This window comes from Heptranchias perlo, chromosome 14 (genome assembly GCF_035084215.1).
Source record: "Heptranchias perlo isolate sHepPer1 chromosome 14, sHepPer1.hap1, whole genome shotgun sequence".
In the NCBI taxonomy this organism is placed as follows: domain Eukaryota; kingdom Metazoa; phylum Chordata; class Chondrichthyes; order Hexanchiformes; family Hexanchidae; genus Heptranchias; species Heptranchias perlo.
Genome location: NC_090338.1, coordinates 3076325 through 3098984, shown reverse-complemented (window position 1 = coordinate 3098984; position 22660 = coordinate 3076325). Strand labels below are relative to the sequence as shown.

Here is a 22660-nt window from a genome sequence, read left to right as displayed (position 1 = left end):
GGGTAAAGAAGTTTCTCCTGAATTCCTTATTGGATTTATTAATGACTATTTTATATTTATGACCTCTAGTTTTGGTCTCCCCCACAAGTGCAAACATCTTCTCTACGTCTACCCTATCAAACCCTTAACCCAAACTTAAAGACCTCTATCAGGTCGCCCCTCAGTCTTCTCTTTTCCAGAGAAAAGAGCACCAGCCTGTTCAATCTTTCCTGATAATTATAACTTCTCAGTTCTGTAATCATCCTTGTGAATCTTTTTTGCACCTTCTCCAGTGCCTCTATATCCTTTCTATAATATGGAGACCAGAACTGTTCACAATACTCCAAGTGTGGTCTAACCAAGGTTCTGTACAAGTTTAACATAACTTCTCTGCTTTTCAATTCTATCCCTCTAGAAATGAACCCCAGTGCTTGATTTGCCTTTTTTATGGCCTTATTAACCTGTGTCGCTACTTTTAGTGATTTGTGTATCTGTTCCCCCAGATCCCTCTGCTCCTCTATCCCATTTAGACTCTTATTATCCAAGCAGTGTGTGGCCTCCTTATTCTTCCGACCAAAATGCATCACCTCACACTTATCTGCAATTTGTTCATTTTTAAACAACGTGGAGATTGGAAGCTCGGAGTCTCCACTAGATGTGCAAGAGGCAGGTTGGAGACGGGGCTCCAATGCTGTGAGATAATTGGCCTTTAGTGTTTGCCCCATTGGACACGAGCCCACTCTACATTCCTGTTTCAGACGGGCGGACGTGGGGAAGGGGAGAGAAGCAGATAACACGACACCAGAATCTCGCCGCCAATGTCAGTGGTGTCCTCACATTGGCTGAGTATCATAGTATCACAGTAGGTACAGCACAGGAGGAGACCATTCGGCCCATCGTGCCTGTGCCGGCTCTTTGAAAGAGCTATCCAATTAGTCCCATTCCCCTGCTCTTTCCCCATAGCCCTGTAAATTTATTCCCTTCAAGTATTTATCCAATTCCCTTTTGAAAGTTATTATTGAATCTGCTTCCACCGCCCTTTCAGGCAGCGCATTCCAGATCAGAACAACTCGCTGCGTAAAAAAAATGTTTCCTCATCTCCCTTCTGGTTCTTTTACCAATTCCCTCTGACACTGAAAACAGTTTCTCCTTATTTACTCTATCAAAACTGTTCATGATTTTGAACACCTCTATTAAATCTCCCCTTATCCTTCTCTGTTCTGAGAACAATCCCAGCTTCTCCAGTCTCTCCATGTAACTGAAGTCCCTCATCCCTGGTATCATTCTAGTAAATCTCCTCTGCACCCTCTCTAAGGCCTTCACATCCTTCCTAAAGTGCTCAATACACCAGCTGAGGCCTAACCAGTGTTTATAAAGGTTCAGCATAACTTCCTTGCTTTTGTACTCTGTGCCTCTATTAATAAAGCCCAGGATCCCATGTGTTTTTTTAACAGCCTTCTCAACTTGTTCTGCCACCTTCAATGATTTGTGTACATACACCCCCAGGTCTCTCTGTTCCTGCACCCCCTTTAAAATTGTACCATTTCGTTTATATTGCTTCTCCTCATTCTTCCTACCAAAATGTATCACTTCGCACTTCTCTGTGTTAAATTTCATCTGCCATGTGTCTGCACATTTCACCAGTCTGTCTCTGTCCTCCTGAAGTCCGTTACTATCCTCCACACTGTTTACTACATTTCCGAGTTTCGTGTCATCTGCAAACTTTGAAATGATACCCTCTATACCCAAGTCCAGGTCATTAATATATATCCGAATGAGCAGTGGTCCTAATACTGACCCCGAGTCCGCGGGATCGCACTTGTCGTGTCAGTTTTTTCTTTCCCCATTCGCTCCATCTAGTGTTCAGACTGGGAACTGTCCAACTCACTCAACCAAAACAAGCAAAGGAGCTTCCTCGATGGGTCAGAGGGTCAAGATACTGATCCATACAGACCAGGGATCCGCCTTCAGTAAAAGTGACCGTGAAACTGTCGGATTGTCGTAAAAACCCATCTGGTTCGCTAATGTCCTTTAGGGAAGGAAACCTGCCGTCCTTACCCGGTCTGGGCCTATAGGTGACTCTTATTTGTGGCCTCTGAAGTTCCACTCAGTTACACCACCACCTTCTCAGGGCAACTAGGGATGGGCAATAAATTCCATCCTTGCCAGCGACACCCGCATTCCGAGAAAGGGTCCTGGATATGATCACAGAGGGTGATCAGGTGAGAACAGGATTGGTCTCCGCTGTGCTGCCCCCATTGCTGAATAGCAGGTTAACAGGAGCTGGAAATTCACCTCATTTCTGTTTGTGGATCTTGCTATGGGCAAAATGGCTGCCGTATTTCCCTACATAGTAACAGTGAGCACGGTTCAAAGTAATAGATTGTGTGAAGGACTTGAGAGATACAGTACGATTCATAATCAATGAAAATCTCTTTCTCTTACTCCAAATTATTAGGGATAATTTTCCAACTTTCCCGTGGGGAGCCTCACCCTCCCGCAGCTTATTGGGAAACCCGGACAGCCTGGTGTCTGGATATCCGATCGGCAGTGAGGAAGAAGGCGGTGATTTTATATAAACTCCAGGTTAAAGAGAAGGACATTGGATTCAAAATCTGGGTCAAATTCAGCTTGAAACTCTCTGAAATCGAACACAAACAACATAAGTGGGACTGCTCGTCTCCATCTCACACATCTCAGGGAGGCTCATGGTTTCTGAAACAATACTGTTGCAAATGGGTTTGTTTTCAATCACTTGCCCCAGCTCAGTGTTGGAGGGTGAGAGGGTCACGACCCCCAGTGTTGGAGGGGGAGAGAGGGTCATGACCCCTCTCTCCCCAACATTAGGGGGGGTCATGACCCTCGGTGTTGGAGGGGAGAGAGGGTAACAAGTTCAGTGTTGGAGAGGAGAGAGGGTCATGACCCTCAGTGTTGGAGGGGAGAGAGGGTAACAAGTTCAGTGTTGGAGAGGAGAGAGGGTCTCGACCCCCAGTGTTGGGGGGGAGAGGGGGTCTCGACCCCCAGTGTTGGGGGGGAGAGGGGGTCTCGACCCCCAGTGTTGGGGGGGAAAGGGAGTCTCGACCCCCAGTGTTGGGGGGGAGAGGGGGTCTCGACCCCCAGTGTTGGGGGGGGAGAGGGGGTCTCGACCCCCAGTGTTGGGGGGGAGAGGGGGTCTCGACCCCCAGTGTTGGGGGGGAGAGGGGGTCTCGACCCCCAGTGTTGGGGGGGAGAGGGGGTCTCGACCCCCAGTGTTGGGGGGGAGAGGGGGTCTCGACCCCCAGTATCAGGTGAGGCAAGGGTTGGACACTTACGTTTCAGCATCTTCACTGCCACCTTGGTGACCGTGTCGCCATTGCCCAGCCCGTAGGCCGTGGCCTCGACCACCTTCCCAAACGCTCCGGCTCCGAGAATCTTACCTGGGAAGAGAAAGGTCCTCGCAGTTAGTTCCAGGGTTACAGAGAAGGTTCAGAGGGCACAGTGTGATACCCAGAGGCCTCGAGTTCTGGTTTCCCCCGCAAATGGAAACATCTTCTCTACGTCTACCCTACAAAACCCTTTCATAATCTTAACCCCTCAGCCTTCTCTTTTCCAGACAAAAGAGCCCCAGCCAGATAGGTGTAACCTCTCAGTTTTGGTATTCTTGTAAATCTTTTTTGAACCTTCTCCGGTGCCTCTATATCCTTTTAATAATATGGTGATCAGAACTGTGCACAGTGCTCCAAGTGTGGTCTAACCAAGGTATAAGAACATAAGAAATAGGAGCAGGAGTAGGCCAATCGGCCCCTCGAGCCTGCTCCGCCATTCAATAAGATCACGGCTGATCTGATCCTAACCTCAAATCTAAATTCATGTCCAATTTCCTGCCCGCTCCCCGTAACCCCTAATTCCCTTTACTTCTAGGAAACTGTCTATTTCTGTTTTAAATTTATTTAATGATGCAGCTTCCACAGCTTCATGGGGCAGCAAATTCCACAGACCTACCACCCTCTGAGTGAAGAAGTTTCTCCTCATCTCAGTTTTGAAAGAGCAGCCCCTTATTCTAAGATTATGCCCCCTAGTTCTAGTTTCACCCATCCTTGGGAACATCCTTACCGCATCCACCCAATCAAGACCCTTCACAATCTTATATGTTTCAATAAGATCGCCTCTCATTCTTCTGAACTCCAATGAGTAGAGTCCCAATCTACTCAACCTCTCCTCATATGTCCGCCCCCTCATCCCCGGGATTAACAGAGTGAACCTTCTTTGTACTGCCTCGAGAGCAAGTATGTCTTTTCTTAAGTATGGACACCAAAACTGTATGCAGTATTCCAGGTGCGGTCTCACCAATACCTTATATAACTGCAGCAATACCTCCCTGTTTTTATATTCTATATGGTGACCAGAACTGTGCACGGTGCTCCAAGTGTGGTACTTGAGGGCTGGAGGGGAGAAAACCAGAATAAAAATTCATGAATATTGATGAAAAGCACTTTGAGGAGGCCTCGTTCCTACCTAGCCGAAGCTTGTCTCTGGGGAACTCCCATTTCTGGCTGTATGGAAGCTGTGTGGGGTCGATGAAAGTGTAATCATTCCCATTGACGGCCTCGATAATCTTCCAGCGGATCTCGTAAGTTGGTTTCTACGATGGCAAGAGGTTGACGATGAACAAGAGTTGGAAAAGCTCAGGCATTTCACAAGCAGCAGTGAAAAAGGAGGCAGCTCTGACCTGTTTGTATTTGTAGAGCAAAAGAGCAAGGAAGAACAGAAGCAGAATTGCCACTGACACTGCGCTCCAGAGCATGGGGGTGAACAAGGCGCTTCGGACAGGGCGACCTGTGGAAACATAGAACATGTTAGAATTACAGATTAACAAATACTGGGAACAGCACCTGACTTTCTACAACAACAACTTGCATTTATATAGCACCTTTAACGTGGTAAAATGTCTCAAGATGCTTCACAGGACCGTAACCAGGTAGAATTTGATACCGAGCCAAATAAGGAGATATTAGGACAGGTGACCAAAAGCTTGGTCAAAGAGGTAGGTTTTAAGGAGCGTCTTAAAGGAGGAGAGAGAGAGGCGGAGAGGTTTAGGGAGGGAATTCCAGAGCTTAGAGCCCAGGCAGCTGAAGGCACGGCCGCCAATGGTGGAGCGATTAAAATCAGGGATGTGCAAGAGGCCAGAATTGGAGGAGCGCAGAGATCTCGGAGGGTTGTAGGGCTGGAGGAGGTTACAGAGATAGGGAGGGGCGAGACCATGGAGGGATTTGAACACAAGAAATGGGACAGTAGGAGCGGGATTTCACAGGAGGCCGGGGTTAGAGGGATGAAGGATTGGATATGGGCGCAAGGGGGGAGGAGTGCATGGTCCTCTGCTTTATCAGAGGTGCCATTCTTTAGATGAAATGTTGATCTCAGGCCTTGTCTACTGGTTCAGGTGGATGTTTTTTAATGAGGTAACAGAGAGGGTAGATGAGGGCAATATAGTTGATGTGGTGTATATGGACTTTCAAAAAGCGTTTGATAAAGTGCCGCACGGTAGGCTTATCATCAAGATTGCGGCCCATGGAATAAAAGGGGCAGTAGCAACATGGATACAGAATTGGCTAAATGACAGGAAACAGAGAGTAGTGGTGAACGGTTGTTTTTCGGACTGGAGGGAGGTGTACAGTGGTGTTCCCCAGGGGTTAGTGCTGGGACCACTGCTTTTCTTGATATATATTATTGACTTGGACTTGGGTGTACAGGGCACAATTTCAAAATTTGCAGATGACACAAAACTTGGAAGTGTAGTGAACAGTGAGGAGGATAGTGATAGACTTCAAGACGATAGAGACAGGCTGGTGGAATGAGCAGACACGTGGCAGATGAAATTTAACGTGGTAAAATGCGAGGTGATGCTTTTCGGCAGGAAAAATGAGGAGAGGCAATATAAACTAGAGGGCACAACTCTAAAAGGGGTGCAGGAACAGAGAGATCTGGGGGTATATGTGCACAAATCTTTGAAGGTGGCAGGACAGGTTGAGAAAGCAGTTAAAAAAGCATTCGGGGTCCTGGTGGAGGCAGATTCAATCATGGCCTTCAAAAGGGAACTGGATAAGTACTTGAAAGGAAAAAATTTGCAGGGCTACAGGGAAAGGGCGGGGGAGTGGGATTAGCTGGATTGCTCATGCATAGAGCTGGCATGGACTCGATGGGCTGAACGGCCTCCTTCCGTGCTGTAACTTTTCTATGATTCTATGTTAAAGGGCCATTTGTAGAAGAGCAAGAAAGATATATCCTGGCTGACGTCCCTCCTTTACTCATTGCATTCTGCTCATGGGATCTTGCTGTGTTCAAAATGGCTTCTGCTCTGTTTGCCAACAAAACAACACCTACTGCACCTCAACGTGATGAATTGCATGAGAAGCTCTTTGAGACGATTCTGAGAGAAGTCAACGTCTCAATGTAAACCTTTCGCTCACTTTATCCAGCAATGAGCCTGAGGCCTTTCAGCACATGCAGACACCATGGCAACTTGTCCTGTGCAATGAGCCATAAGAACATAGGGAACAGGAGGAGGCCATTCAGCCCCTCGAGCTTGTTCCATAATTCAATTCGATCATAGCTGATCTGTATCTTAACTCCATTTACCCGCCTTGGTTCCGTAACCCTTAATCCCCTCACCCAACAAAAATCCATCAATCTCAGTTTTGAAATTTTCAATTGACCCCCGGCCTCAACAGCTTTTTGGGGGAGAGAGTTCCAGATTTCCACTCCCCCTTTGTGTGAAGAAGTGCTTCCTGACATCACCCCTGAACGGCCTGGCTCTAATTTTAAGATTATCCCCCCTTGTTCTGGACTCCCCCCACCAGAGGAATTAGATCCCCCCCTTAACCTTCTATACTCGAGAGAACACAAGCCCAGTCTCTGCAACCTGGCCTCATAATTTAACCCTTTTAGCCCCGGTATCGTTCTGGTGAATCTGCACTGCACCCCCTCCAAGGCCAATATATCCTTCCTGAGGTGCGGTGCCCAGAACTGAACACAGTATCTCCAGATGGGGTCTGACCAGAGCTTTATAGAATCTGGAATATAACTTCCTCCCCTTTGTATTCCAGCCCTCGAGATAAAGGCCAACATTCCATTAGCCTTTTAAAATTATTTTTTGTACCTGTCCACCAGCGTTTAGTGATTTCTGTACGTGGGCCCCTAAATCACTCTGCTCCTCCACAGTTCCTAGATCCTCGCCATTTAGAAAATACCCTGATCTATCTTTCTGAGGTCCAAAGTGGACGACCTCACCGGAGACGGACACTCACCCGGGATTGTGATGGAAAAGGAACTCTCTCCGGCTTTATTGAAAGCGCAGCATTCCAACCGGGAGTCGGGATTCACGTCTCCCAGCGGAATCGCACTCTGCACCTCGCTCGGCCCGTACAGAGTCGTGGTGATGGTGGACGAGTTCGACACGGAGATCAGGTAGCTGGGATTGGCGGTTCCGTTTTCCGCACACCTGTGTTTGAAGAAGAGTTCGAATGTTCAGGTTAATCTAATCCGCCGGATGTGGAGTCGCCAACACCCTCCAGGATTGTCCTGGAGTCTCCAGGAATTGAAGATTAGTCTCCAGGGCACAGGGCAGAAAAATCACCGGGGCCTTAAACAAAACTGCGTGTTTTTTTTCCCCATTTATTTGCTGTAAAAATAGCGTTTCACTAACGGTCAAGATTAATCCAATCGGGTAACAAGGAGTCTGTTCTCTTTCCGATTGGCCATGGGAAGGCGGTAGCGCCTGGAGGATGGACCAATGGCAGGAGTGTGTGGGGGGAGGGGAGGCGGGGCTTCTTGAGGATGGGCGTGTCGGGCGACCAATGGCGGGAGTGTGGGGGCAGGGCGGTTCGAGGGCTGGAGGTCAAACGATGAAACCTCCAGGAACACGTCCCACCAGAGTTGGCAACCCCCTGGGGGTCTGCAGGTGGTCGAGGGGTGGAGCCTATTTCCAAATGGCTCCAGATTCTCATTCACAAAATTGACAGTGAACGAGAGTACTTGCATTTATGTAGCACCTTTCACGACCTCAGGACGTCCCAAAGCGCTTTACAGCCACTGAAATACTTCTTGAAGTGCAGTCACTGTTGTAGGAAACGCGGCAGCCAATTTTGCGCACAGCAAGATCCCACAAACAGCAATGAGATAAATGACCAGATAATCTGTTTTTTAGTGGGGTTGTTTGAGGGATAAATATTGGCCTCAGGGCACTGGGGAGAACTCCCCCGCTTTTCTTCAAAACAGTGGCTGTGGGATCTTTCACATCCACCTGAGAGGGTAGCTAGGGCCTCGGTTTAACGTCTCGTCTGAAAGACGGCACCTTCTGACAGTGCAGCACTCCCTCATTACTGCACTGGGAGTGTCGGCCTGGATTTTGTCCCTGGAATCAGACTTGAACCCATGACCTTCTGACTTAGAGGTGAGAGTGCTGCCCACTGGGCCACAGGTCACACGACAGGCAGCCAACTAAAAGTCTTGGACCTCCACCTTGGGCGGGGGCCGAGCCAGGGTTGGTGGGGGGGTCAGAAATGGTCTTCAGGACTTGGGGGAAGAACTCCTGAATCTCCCGGCTCCACTTTCAGGTAGGCCGCATTTAGACCAGGTTTTCCTGAATGCCACAGGCCCAGCAGGAGGCATTCAGGGCCAGCCCAATTTCAGGAAGGTGTCTTAACACCCGTTTCAGGCACAGGCCCTGGACGGTTATACCGGAGCCTTAACCAATATGGCGGGCATTAATGCATTTCTAGGCCTCCTCAGTCCCTGTATCGTCACTGTGCTAACTCCCTCCTGCTCCAGGAATCGGTAGATTCATGTTCTCCCGTCTACCTGTCTGTGTGCGCTGGGCACTGGTACCAGAGAATGGTCGGTGCGGGAAACCCAGAGGCCAGGCAGCGGAACACTTCGTCCCTCCGAATGGTCACTGTCGGCTTTTCTGAGCGGGGAGAAGGAAAAAAAAGTTATTTCATCCTAAACAACGGCCATGAAGCAACAAAGATTCAAAAAGAAAACACACACACAGACAGACACTGACACACACACAGACAGACACTGACACACACAGGCACACACAGACAGACACATACTGACACACACTGACACACACACACAGACAGACACTGACAAACACAGGCACACACAGACAGACACATACTGACACACACTGACACACACACACAGACAGACACTGACAAACACAGGCACACACAGACAGACACATACTGACACACACTGACACACACACACAGACAGACACTGACAAACACACAGACACACTGACACACACAGACAGACACTGACACACACACAGACACATACTGACACACACACACAGACAGACACTGACAAACACAGGCACACACAGACACGCACAGACACACACAGACAGACACAGACACACAGACAGACACTGACACACACAGACACACACACACACACACAGACACACACAGGGCCTTCAGACTGCGGGTGGGAGGGGAGAGTGAGGGAGTGGAAGAGCTGTACAGTTTGAGAAGTCCCAGCGTGGGAGAAGATGGTTACTGCCAGGGGGCTCCGGGACAACCTGATTCTCAGGAAAGGCTCTCGGAGGTAGAGCGGAGAGAATAAAGGGCTGGAGGAGGTGAGGCTTGCGGGAAGGGGGAGGGGATTGAAGGTGTTGGGAGAGGCTGATGGTCAGGGGCCAGGAGTCTGAAACACACTCCACTCTCTCCTAATGGGGAGTTTCTCGTACAAGTAATGTTACTGCCGGGTTGGAGGATTTCTCGGTCACTTTAGTGAGTCGTTACTTACGATATATTAATACGTGAAAGGTCAGGGTCGAGTTTGCGTCTGCATTGGATGCAAAAACCGTGTATGGCCCACTCTCCACTCCCTTCAGTCGCACCAAGCTGAGAGAACTCTCGTATCTGCAAAATAAATTAAAGCCACAGAATCACAGCATGAATCTTTCCCCTCTTCCATTCTCTACTCCTCTTCCTTCCTGCCTTCCTCTCCCTCTCCCCTCCTCTCCCTCCTCTCCTTTCCCCTTCTCCTCCTCTCTCTCCTCCCCTTTCCCCTTCCCCTCCTCTCCCTCCTCCCCTTTCCCCTTCCCCTCCTCTCTCTCCTCTCCTCCCCTTTCCCCTTCTCCCTCCTCTCTCTCTCCTCTCCTATCCCCTTCTCCCTCCTCTCTCTCTCTCCTCCCCTTTCCCCTTCCCCTCCTCTCCCTCCTCCCCTTTCCCCTTCCCCTCCTCTCTCTCCTCTCCTCCCCTTTCCCCTTCTCCCTCCTCTCTCTCTCCTCTCCTATCCCCTTCTCCCTCCTCTCTCTCTCTCCTCCCCTTTCCCCTTCTCCCTCCTCTCTCTCCTCTCCTCCCCTTTCCCCTTCCCCTCCTCTCTCTCTCCTCTCCTTTCCCCTTCCCCTCCTCTCTCTCCTCTCCTCTCCTTTCCCCTTCTCCCTCCTCTCTCTCTCCTCTCCTATCCCCTTCTCCCTCCTCTCTCTCCTCTCCTCTCCTTTCCCCTTCCCCTCCTCTCTCTCCTCTCCTCTCCTTTCCCCTTCTCCCTCCTCTCTCTCCTCTCCTCTCCTTTCCCCTTCTCCCTCCTCTCTCTCTCCTCTCCTATCCCCTTCTCCCTCCTCTCTCTCCTCTCGTTTCCCCTTCCCCTCCTCTCTCCTCCCCTTTCCCCTTCTCCCTCCTCTCTCTCCTCCCCTTTCCCCTTCTCCCTCCTCTCTCTCCTCCCCTTTCCCCTCTCCCCCTTCTGCTCTCATAGGACCACAGGAACATAGGAACTGGAGGAGGCCGTTCAGCCCCTCGAGCCTGTTCAGCCATTCAGTGAGATCATGGCTGATCTGTGACCTAACTCCATATACCCGCCTTAGCCCCCTTATCCCTTAATACCTTTTGTGAACAAAAATCTAAGTCAGATTTAAAATTAACAATTGAGCTAGCATCAGCTGTCGTTTGCGGAAGAGAATTCCAAACTTCTACCACCCTTTGTGTGTAGAAGTGTTTCCTGACTTCCCTTCTGAAAGTTCTGGCTCTAATTTTTAGACTGTGTCCCCTACTCCTAGAATCCCCAACCAGCGGAAATAGTTTCTCTCTATCTACCCCATCAGTTCCCCTTAATATCTTGAAAACTTCAATCAAATCACCCCTTAATCTTCTAAATTCCAGAGAATACAACCCTAGTTTGTGTAATCTCGCCTCGTAACTTAACCCTTGAAGTCCGGGTATCATTCTAGTAAACCTACGCTGCACTCCCTCCAAGGCCAATATGTCCTTCCAAAGGTGCGGTGCCCAGAACTGCTCACAGTACTCCAGGTGCGGTCTAACCAGGGTTTTGTATAGCTGCAGCATAACTTCTGCCCCCTTGTACTCCAGTCCTCTGGATATAAAGGCCAGCATTCCATTAGCCTTATTGATTATTTTCTGTACCTGTCCATGACATTTTAATGATCTATGTACGTGGACCCCTAAGTCTCTTTGGACATCCACTGTTCTGAGCTTTTCAGCATTTAGAAAGTACTCTGATTGATCCTTTTTAGGTCCAAAGTGGATGACCTCACACTTGCCTACATTGAAATCCATTTGCCACAGTTTTTCCCATTCACTTAATCTATTAATATCTCTGTGCTGTCACATCCTGCCAATGTGAGTACCTGCCCATTATCCCTACTCTCTGTCTCCTGCCGCTCAGCCAACTTCCTAACCAGGTCAATAATTTGCCCTCAATTCCATGAGTTCCAACTTTATCTAACAGTCTCTTATGAGGGAGTTTATCAAATGCCTTCTGGAAGTCCATATAAATAACATCCATTGACATTCCCCTGTCCACTACTTTAGTCACCTCTTCAAAAAATTCAATCAGGTTTGTCAGGCACGACCTACCTTTCACAAATCCATGCTGGCTCTCTCTGATTAACTGAAAATTCTCGAGGTGTTCAGTCACCCTATCCTTAATTATAGACTCCAGCATTTTCCCCACAACAGATGTTAGGCTAACTGGTCTATAATTCCCTGGTTTCCCTCTCTCTCCTTTCTTAAAATAACGGAGTGACATGTGCAATTTTCCAATTTAAAGGAACGGTTCCTGAATCGAGAGAACTTTGGAAGATTATAGTTCGGGTAATTATTTAACATGTCCGCCATTTCCTTATTTTCATTTATAATCTCACCATTATCAGTTTTTAAGGGGCCCACATTGCTCCTGACCACCCTCTGTTTCCTAATATAATTGTAAAATTGTTTGTGTTGATTTTGATATCCCTTGCAAGTTTCTTTTCAAACTCCCTTTTTGTAGCTCTTACTGTCTGTTTTGTCACCATTTGCTGTTCTTTGTATCTCCCCCAGTCGCCAGGATCTGTGCCATTTTTTGCCTTTCTCCCATGCCCCCTTTTCCCTTTCCTTCTCCTTTCCCCTTCCCTCTCCTCCTCCCCTCCTCTCCTTTCCCCTTTCCTCTCCTCTTTCCCCTTCCCACTCCTTCCTTCCTCTCTCTCTCCTTTCCCCTTCCTTTTTTCTCTCCCACTTCTTTTCCCTCTCCTCCTCCCCTCTCTCTCCTCTCATTTCCCCTTCTCCATTCCTCTCCTCTCCTTTCGTTCCCCTTCCCTCTCTTCCACTCCTCCACTCTCCTTTCCCCTTCCCTTTCCTCCCTTCCTTTCTCTATCCCCCTCCCCTCTTCTCTCTCCTCTCCTTTCCCCTTCCCTCTCCTCCTCTTCTCTCCTTTCCCCTTCCCTCTCCTCCTCTTCTCTCCTTTCCCCTTCCCTCTCCTCCTCCCCTCTCTCCTCTCCTTTCCCCTTCCCCCTCCTCCTCCCCTCCCTCTCTCTCCTTTCCCTCTCCTCCCCTCCCCTTTCACCTTCCCCCTCCTCTCTATAAGGAGTTGAAGTGTCCCTGGTTACAGTTCCAACCCGACTGGCCGCTCCCAAATCAAGTGGTCTTCATGTGTGAGCCTAGAGAGTAAATCACAGTTGGCTTTTCCAATGTGGGGGACATCATAATCGTGTCGACTCCTGTCCTCGCTCCCCCCGCCCCCCCGCCCCCCCCGTCCCCCCGCCCCCCCCGCGCCCCCCCCGCCCCCCCCGTCCCCCCACGCCCCCTGCCCCCCCACCCCACCATTGCACATATCAGCGGGAGTCACTGGATAGCAATCAGGAGCAGGGACCCAGGCTGATTTTATCTCTCTCTAACCCAGGACCAATGAGGCTAATTTTTGCACACCGTGCCAATCTGGCTCAGATCAGAGAACTCAACACAGACCAGGGGAGGAGCTGGGATCTTGCTGTGCAGCTCAGTGCGTTTACCGACAGGGTCACAGGGACACAAAATGTTTAATCCTTTGATTATTGAATATCCTTTTCAGTGCGTCATAGAGTCATAGAATCACAGACTCATACAGCACAGAAGGTGGCCATTCGGCCCATCGTTCCTGTGACGGCTCTTTGAAAGAGCTATCCAATTAGTCCCATTCCCCTGCTCTTTCCCCATAGTCCTGCAAATTTTTCCCCTTCAACTATTTATCCAATTCCCTTTTGAAACTTATTATTGAATCTGCTTCCACCGCCCTTTCAGGCAGTGCATTCCAGATCAGAACAACTCACTGTGTAAAAAAAATCTCCCCTCTGCTCCTTTGCCAATTACCGTAAATCTGTGTCCTCTGGTTAACGACCCTCCTGCCACTGGAAACAGATTCTCCTTCTTTCCTCTGTTAAAACCCCTCATGATTTTGAACCCCTCTATTAAATCTCCCCCTAATCGCCTCTGTTCTAAGGAGAACAACCCCAGCTTCTCCAGTCTCTCCACATAACTGAAGTCCCTCATCCCTGGAACCATTCCAGTAAATCTCCTCTGCACCCTCTCTAAGGCCTTCACATCCTTCCTAAAGTGCGGTGCCCAGAATTGGAAACAGTACTCCAGCTGTCAGCTTGGCTCAGTTTATAGCACTCTTGAATCACAGAATCATAGAAAATTTATGGCACAGAAGGAGGCCATTCGGCCCATCGTGTCTGTGCCGGCTGAGAAATGAGCCACCCAGCCTAATCCCACTTTCCAGCACTTGGTCCGTAGCCCTGTAGGTCACGGCTCTTCAGGTGCACATCCAGGTACTTTTTAAATGAGTTGAGGGTTTCTGCCTCTCCCACCCTCTCAGGCAGTGAGTTCCAGACCCCACCACCCTCTGGGTGAAAAATGTTTTCCTCAGCTCCCCTCTAATCCTTCTACCAATCACTTTAAATCTATGCCCCCTGATTACTGACCCCTCTGCTAAGAAATTTGTGGATGACACAAGGATAGGCCGTGTGGTTGATAGTCAGGAGGAAAGCTGTAGACTGCAGGAAGATATCAATGGACTGGTCAGATGGGCAGAAAAGTGGCAAATGGTCCTTCCTATCCACTCTATCTAGCCCTGTCATAATTTTGTACACCTCAATTAAATCTCCCCTCAGCCTCCTCTTCCAAGGAAAACAACCCCAGCCTATCCAATCTTTCCTCATAGCTAAAATTCTCCAGTCCTGGCAACATCCTCGTAAATCTCCTCTGTACCCTCTCTAGTGCAATCACATCCTTCCTGTAAAGTGGTGACCAGAACTGTACACAGTACTCAAGCTGTGGCCTAACCAGTGTTTTATACAGTTCCAGCATAATCTCCCTGCTCTTATATTCTATGCCTCGGTGAATAAAGGAAAGTATCCCGTATGCCTTCTTAACCACCTTATCTACCTGTCCTGCTACCTTCAGGGATCTGTGGACATGCACGGCAAGGTCCCTCACTTCCTCTACACCTCTCAGTATCCTCCCATTTATTGTGTATTCCCTTGCCTTGTTTGCTCTCCCCAAATGCATTACCTCACACTTCTCCGGATTGAACTCCATTTGCCACTTTTCTGCCCACCTGACCAGTCCATTGCTATCTTCCTGCAGTCTACAGCTTTCCTCCTCACTATCAACCACACAGCCTATCCTTGTGTCATCTGCAAATTTCTTAATCATGCCCCCTACGTTTAAATCCAAATCGTTAATGTAACCACAAAAAGCAAAGGACCAAGTACCGAGCCCTGCTGAACCCCACTGGAAACAGCCTTCCAGTCACAAAAACACCCGTCGACCATTACCCTTTGCTTCCTGCCACTGAGCCAATTTTGGATCCAATTTGCCACATTCCCTTGGATCCCATGGGCTTTTACTTTTTTGACCAATCTGCCATGTGGGACCTTGTCAAAAGCATTGCTAAAATCCCTGTAGACTACATCAAATGTGCTACTCTCATCAATCCTTCTTATCCTCGAAAAATTCAATTATGTTAGTCAGACACGACCTCCCCTTAACAAATCCATGCTGACTGTCCTTGATTAGTCCGGGCTTTTCTTGCCTCTCAATCAGAAGGTTAAATCCAGGCCGACACTCGCATTGCAATACTGAAGGAGTGCTGCACTGTCGGAGGTGCCGTCTTTTAGATGAGATGTTAATCTGCCTGCCTGTTCCATTGGTTTAGCTGCGTGTTAATGATCCCAAGACGCTATTTAAAAAGAGCAATGAGGTGTCCTAGCCGAGATCTCTCCCTCCACTAAGACTGCGTCATTCACTAAATGCACAGACAATAGAGGAGAGGATGACTAAAGGGAATACAGAGAGGTTAAGAAAGAATCAAAAAACATTTAGGAAAGCAAAGAGGAATTATGAGATTAAATTATCGAGGAATATAAAAAGAAATAGTAAAGTATCCTAAAGACACATAAATAACAAAAGAAAAATCAGGATAGGGATTGGGCCACTCAGGGATACACACAATAAACTCACAGGGAATGACAGCGAAATGGCAGAAATATTGAATCATTACTTTGTCGCAGTATTTACCGGGGAGACTAACACGGTGGGCAGGACATTAGAGGAAGAGATCAAAAAAGATAATAAAACATTTACGATAGAAAGGGGGGACGGTAGCATAGTGGTTATGTTACTGGGCTAGTAATCCAGAGGCCTGGACTAAAATCCAGAGTCATGAGTTCAAATCCTGCCACAGCAGATGGCGAATTTAAATTCAATTAATTAATTAAATTCAATTAATTAAAATAAAATCTGGAATTAAAATACTAGTATCAGTAATGGTGGCCATGAAACTACCGGATTGTCGTAAAAACCCATCTGGTTCACTAATGTCCTTTAGGGAAGGAAACCTGCCGTCCTTACCCGGTCTGGCCTACATGTGACTCCAGACCCACAGCAATGTGGTTGATTCTTAATTGCCCTCTGAAATGGCCTAGCAAGCCACTCAGTTGTAATATCTCACTACGAAAAGTCATAATAAGAATAAAACCGGACGGACCACCCGGCATCGGACCACCAGGCATCGGACACGACAACGGCAAAACACCAAGCCCAGTCGACCCTGCAAGGTCCTCCTTACTAACATCTGGGGACTTGTGCCAAAATTGGGAGAGCTGTCCCACAGACCAGTCAAGCAACAGCCTGTCATAGCCATACTCACAGAATCATATCTTTCAGCCAACATCCCAGACTCTTCCATCACCATCCCTGGGGATGTCCTGTGCCACCGGCAGGACAGACCCACCAGAGGTGGCGGTACAGTGATATACAGTCAGGAGGGAGTGGCCCTGGGAGTCCTGAACATTGACTCTGGACCCCATGAAATCTCATGGCATCAGGTCAAACATGAGCAAGGAAACCTCCTGCTGATTACCACCTCCCGCCCTCCCTCAGCTGATGAATCAGTCCTCCTCCATGTTGAGCACCACTTGAAGGAAGCACTGAGGGTAGCAAGGGCACAAAATGTACTCTGGGTGGGGGACTTCAATGTCCATCACCAAGAGTGGCTCGGTAGCACCACTACTGACCGAGCTGGCCGAGTCCTGAAGGACATAGCTGCTAGACTGGGCCTGTGGCAGGTGGTGAGCGAACCAACACGAGGGAAAAACTTACTTGACCTCGTCCTCACCAATCTACCTGTCGCAAATGCATCAGTCCATGACAGTATTGGTAGGAGTGACCACCGCACAGTCCTCGTGGAGATGAAATCCCGTCTTCGCACTGAGGACACCATCCAACGTGTTGTGTGGCACTACCACCGTGCTAAATGGGATAGATTCAGAACAGATCCAGCAGCTCAAAACTGGGCATCCATGAGGCGCTGTGGGCCATCAGCAGCAGCAGAATTGTATTCCAGCACAATCTGTAACCTCATGGCCCGGCATATTCCTCACTCTACCATTACCAACAAGCCAAGGGATCAACCCTGGTTCAATGAGGAGTGTAGAAGAGCATGCCAGGAGCAGCACCGGGCGTACCTAAAAATGAGGTGCCAACCTGGTGAAGCTACAACTCAGGACTACATGCATGCTAAACAGTGGAAGCAACATGCTATAGACAGAGCTAAGCAATTCCACAACCAACGGATCAGATCAAAGCTCTGCAGTCCTGCCACATCCAGTCGTGAATGGTGGTGGACAATTAAACAACTAACGGGAGGAGGAGGCTCTGCAAACATCCCCATTCTCAATGATGGCGGAGTCCAGCACGTGAGTGCAAAAGACAAGGCTGAAGCGTTTGCAACCATCTTCAGCCAGAAGTGCCGAGTGGATAATCCATCTCAGCCTCCTCCCGATATCCCCACCATCACGGAAGCCAGTCTTCGGCCAATTCGATTCACTCCACGTGATATCAAGAAACGGCTGAGTGCACTGGATACAGCAAAGGCTATGGGCCCCGACAACATCCCAGCTGTAGTGCTGAAGACTTGTGCTCCAGAACTAGCTGCGCCTCTCGCCAAGCTGTTCCAGTACAGCTACAACACTGGCATCCACCCGACAATGTGGAAAATTGCCCAGGTATGTCCTGTCCACAAAAAGCAGGACAAATCCAATCCGGCCAATTACCGCCCCATCAGTCTACTCTCAATCATCAGCAAAGTGATGGAAGGTGGCGTCGACAGTGCTATCAAGCGGCACTTACTCACCAATAACCTGCTCACCGATGCTCAGTTTGGGTTCCGCCAGGACCACTCGGCTCCAGACCTCATTACAGCCTTGGTCCAAACATGGACAAAAGAGCTGAATTCCAGAGGTGAGGTGAGAGTGGCTGCCCTTGACATCAAGGCAGCATTTGACCGAGTGTGGCACCAAGGAGCCCTAGTAAAATTGAAGTCAATGGGAATCAGGGGGAAAACTCTCCAGTGGCTGGAGTCATACTTAGCACAAAGGAAGATGGTAGTGGTTGTTGGAGGCCAATCATCTCAGCCGCAGGGCATTGCTGCAGGAGTTCCTCAGGGCAGTGACCTAGGCCCAACCATCTTCAGCTGCTTCATCAATGACCTTCCCTCCATCATAAGGTCAGAAATGGGGATGTTCGCTGATGACTGCACAGTGTTCAGTTCCATTCGCAACCCCTCAGATAATGAAGCAGTCCGTGCCTGCATGCAGCAAGACCTGGACAACATCCAGGCTTGGGCTGATAAGTGGCAAGTAACATTCGCGCCAGATAAGTGCCAGGCAATGACCATCTCCAACAAGAGAGGGTCTAACCACCTCCCCTTGACATTCAACGGCATTACCATCGCCGAATCCCCCACCATCAACATCCTGGGGGTCACCATTGACCAGAAACTTAACTGGACCAGCCATATAAATACTGTGGCTACGAGAGCAGGTCAGAGGCTGGGTATTCTGCGGCGAGTGACTCACCTCCTGACTCCCCAAAGCCTTTCCACCATCTACAAGGCACAAGTCAGGAGTGTGATGGAATACTCTCCACTTGCCTGGATGAGTGCAGCTCCAACAACACTCAAGAAGCTCGACACCATCCAAGATAAAGCAGCCCGCTTGATTGGCACCCCATCCACCACCCTAAACATTCACTCCCTTCACCACCGGCGCACTGTGGCTGCAGTGTGTACCATCCACAGGATGCACTGCAGCAACTCGCCAAGGCTTCTTCGACAACACCTCCCAAACCCGTGACCTCTACCACCTAGAAGGACAAGGGCAGCAGGCGCATGGGAACAACACCACCTGCACGTTCCCCTCCAAGTCACACACCATCCCGACTTGGAAATATATCGCCGTTCCTTCATTGTCGCTGGGTCAAAATCCTGGAACTCCCTTCCTAACAGCACTGTGGGAGAACCGTCACCACACGGACTGCAGCGGTTCAAGAAGGCGGCTCACCACCACCTTCTCAAGGGCAATTAGGGATGGGCAATAAATGCCGGCCTCGCCAGCGACGCCCACATCCCGTGAACGAATAAAAAAAATAAATAAATAAATAATTGAAAAACTAATCAAACTTAGAGAGGATAAAACCCCTGGTCTGGATGGATTGTACCCGCACATTTTAAAAGAAGTCAGAGAAGAGATAGCAGAGGCACTATTACATATATATAAAAATTCACTGGAAAAGGGAATAGTGCCAGAGGACTGGCGGACAGATAATGTGATTCCCATATTTAAAAAGGGAGATAGAACCAGTCCAGGGAACTATAGACCAGTTAGCTTAACGTCCGTGGTAGAAAAGATAATGGAATCTTTACTCAAAGATGTAATGGAAAAACATCGAGAGAATGAAAATATAATAAAGAATAGTCAGCACGGATTTCAGGAGGGAAGATCATACCTGACCAAACTTATCAAATTCTTTGAAGAAGTAACAGAAAGAGTAGACAAGGGTAATGTAGTAGATGTAATATATTTGGATTTTCAAAAGACCTTCGATAGGGTATCGCATTGTAGACTCATGACTAAGGTCAGAGCGTGTGGAGTCAGGGGTCAGGTAGCAGAATGGATAGCAAGCTGGCTACAAAACAGAAAACAGAGAGTAGGGGTTAAGGGTAGTTACTCAGACTGGCAAAAGATGGGAAGTGGTGTTCCACAGGGATCGGTGCTGGGACCACTGTTGTTCACAATTTACATCAATGATTTGGACTCAGGAATCGGAAGTACAATTTCAAAATTTGCGGATGGCACCAAATTGGGGGGTGTGGTTAATACAAAGGGAGAATGGGTCAAAATACAAGAGGACATTAATAAACTCGCAGAATGGGCGTGTAATTGGCAAATGAATTTCAATATAGTTAAGTGTGAGGTGGTACATTTCAGTAGAAAGAATAAGGAGGCCACATACTGCTTGGATAATAAGAGTCTAAATGGGATAGAGGAGCAAAGGGATCTGGGGGAACAGATACACAAATCACTAAAAGTAGCGACACAGGTTAATAAGGCCATAAAAAAGGCAAACCAAGCACTGGGGTTCATTTCTAGAGGGATAGAATTGAAAAGCAGAGAAGTTATGTTAAACTTGTACAGAACCTTGGTTAGACCACACTTGGAGTATTGTGAACAGTTCTGGTCTCCATATTATAGAAAGGATATAGAGGCACTGGAGAAGGTGCAAAAAAGATTCACAAGGATACCACCAGAACTATGTGAGGATATAATTATCAGGAAAGGCTGAACAGGCTGGGGCTCTTTTCTCTAGAAAAGAGAAGACTGAGGGGTGACCTGATCGAGGTCTTTAAGATTATGAAAGGGTTTGATAGGGTAGACGTAGAGAAAATGTTTCCACTTGTGGGGAGACCAAAACTAGAGGTCATGAATATAAAACAGAGCACAGAGGTTGGGAATGACAGAGAGTGAACCTGTAACAGAGTGAAGAGCAACAGAGTGAGGAAATTCAACTGGGAATTTGGTGAGTGTGGGAATTAGGTGCAGAGGGGATAGGAGGTGCTGAGTGATTTAAACCAAAGAACAACAGAACTATAGGCCGGGACAGTCTGGAGCTCCGGTCTCCACTCCCCGGGACTGTCTGGAGCTCCGGTCTCCACTCCCCGGGACTGTCTGGAGCTCCGGTCGCCACTCCCCGGGACTGTCTGGAGCTCCGGTCTCCTCCCCCCGGGACTGTCTGGAGCTCCGGTCGCCACTCCCCGGGACTGTCTGGAGCTCCGGTCTCCGCTCCCCAGGACCGTCTGGAGCTCCGGTCTCCACTCCCCGGGACTGTCTGGAGCTCCGGTCTCCACTCCCCGGGACTGTCTGGAGCTCCGGTCTCCGTTCCCCGGGACCGTCTGGAGCTCCGGTCGCCGCTCCCCGGGACTGTCTGGAGCTCCGGTCTCCACTCCCCGGGACTGTCTGGAGCTCCGGTCGCCACTCCCCGGGACTGTCTGGAGCTCCGGTCTCCACTCCCCGGGACTGTCTGGAGCTCCGGTCTCCACTCCCCGGGACTGTCTGGAGCTCCGGTCTCCACTCCCCGGGACTGTCTGGAGCTCCGGTCTCCGCTCCCCGGGACTGTCTGGAGCTCCGGTCTCCACTCCCCAGGACTGTCTGGAGCTCCGGTCTCCGCTCCCCGGGACTGTCTGGCGCTCCGGTCTCCGCTCCCCGGGACTGTCTGGAGCTCCGGTCTCCACTCCCCGGGACTGTCTGGAACTCCGGTCTCCACTCCCCGGGACTGTCTGGAGCTCCGGTCTCCACTCCCCGGGACTGTCTGGAGCTCCGGTCTCCGCTCCCCGGGACTGTCTGGAGCTCCGGTCTCCATTCCCCGGGACTGTCTGGAGCTCCGGTCTCCACTCCCCGGGACTGTCTGGAGCTCCGGTCTCCACTCCCCGGGACTGTCTGGAGCTCCGGTCTCCACTCCCCGGGACTGTCTGGAGCTCCGGTCTCCGCTCCCCGGGACTGTCTGGAGCTCCGGTCTCCATTCCCCGGGACTGTCTGGAGCTCCGGTCTCCACTCCCCGGGACTGTCTGGAGCTCCGGTCTCCACTCCCCGGGACTGTCTGGAGCTCCGGTCTCCACTCCCCGGGACTGTCTGGAGCTCCGGTCTCCACTCCCCGGGACTGTCTGGAGCTCCGGTCTGCAGTCTCGCTATCTGGAGTGGAGTTTGAACCCTGCACCTTCCGACTCAGAGGTGGGAATGCTACGGCTGAATAAATTGCCCAACATGCCAAAAGCAAATATAAAAATAGACGGTCTAACTGAGCTCAGACCACGGACGGGCACTGCCCCCGTCTGCCCCTTATATTGTTTGTTACAGCCTCTTTGATACATTACATATTGTGTCCCTCAGTGAGTGTCGCCTTGTGATCAGAGGTGTTGTTCCTCCTGTCGTAGATCCAGCCATGCTCTCTCAGTTTAGGATAGGCCTTGATTCTCACGTGGAGTTGTAGATTCACCCCGCTGTCTGCTTCCAGGGTGGTCTTCTGTTTGGTAAAGATTTGCACGTAACCTCGGTCTGTCGACACAGGATAAGGAATCGAGTGAATTCCGGGGGTTAACCTGCCTCCTGAACAAAATTTTACCAGCGCAGGAATTGTGATGGGCGCAGGGCAGGTAAGTTTCCAGGATTCGCTGTCCCATCCCCTCAGTGGACTAGTAATCTAGGGGCCTGGACTAATAATCCAGAGAACATGAGTTCAAATCCCACTCTGGGCAGTTTGAGAATTTGGATTCAGTTCTTTATATAAAATCCGGGAATAAAAAGGTGGAGTCGCCGTGAAGCTGTCGGATTGTCGTTAAAAACCCCAACTGGTTCACTGATGTCCTTTAGGGAAGGAAACCTGCCGTCCTTACCCGGTCCGGGCCTATAGGTGACTCCAGTCCCCACACCAATGTGGTGGACTCTTAGCTGCCCGCTGAAGTGACCCAGCGAGAAACTCAGTTCGTATCAAAAGCGCGACAAAGAAAATTCCTGCCTATCGGAAATGTGGGAGAACCTTCACCA

General features: G+C 49.5%; 1 protein-coding gene across 2 annotated transcripts in view; it reads right to left on the bottom strand.

The window, feature by feature from the left end:
• Nucleotides 1-22660, bottom strand: part of LOC137332251 (macrophage colony-stimulating factor 1 receptor 1-like) — a 103550-nt gene that overhangs the window by 15802 nt on the left and 65088 nt on the right. For both annotated transcript variants that reach the window (XM_067995946.1, XM_067995947.1), the window contains exons 4-10: nucleotides 21991-22171; nucleotides 9775-9890; nucleotides 8815-8920; nucleotides 7263-7456; nucleotides 4688-4794; nucleotides 4474-4600; nucleotides 3291-3395 (exon numbers count right to left, since the gene is read on the bottom strand). In XM_067995946.1, coding sequence (XP_067852047.1) covers nucleotides 3291-3395; nucleotides 4474-4600; nucleotides 4688-4794; nucleotides 7263-7456; nucleotides 8815-8920; nucleotides 9775-9890; nucleotides 21991-22171 — 936 coding nt within the window. The remainder of the gene's footprint in view (nucleotides 1-3290; nucleotides 3396-4473; nucleotides 4601-4687; nucleotides 4795-7262; nucleotides 7457-8814; nucleotides 8921-9774; nucleotides 9891-21990; nucleotides 22172-22660) is intronic.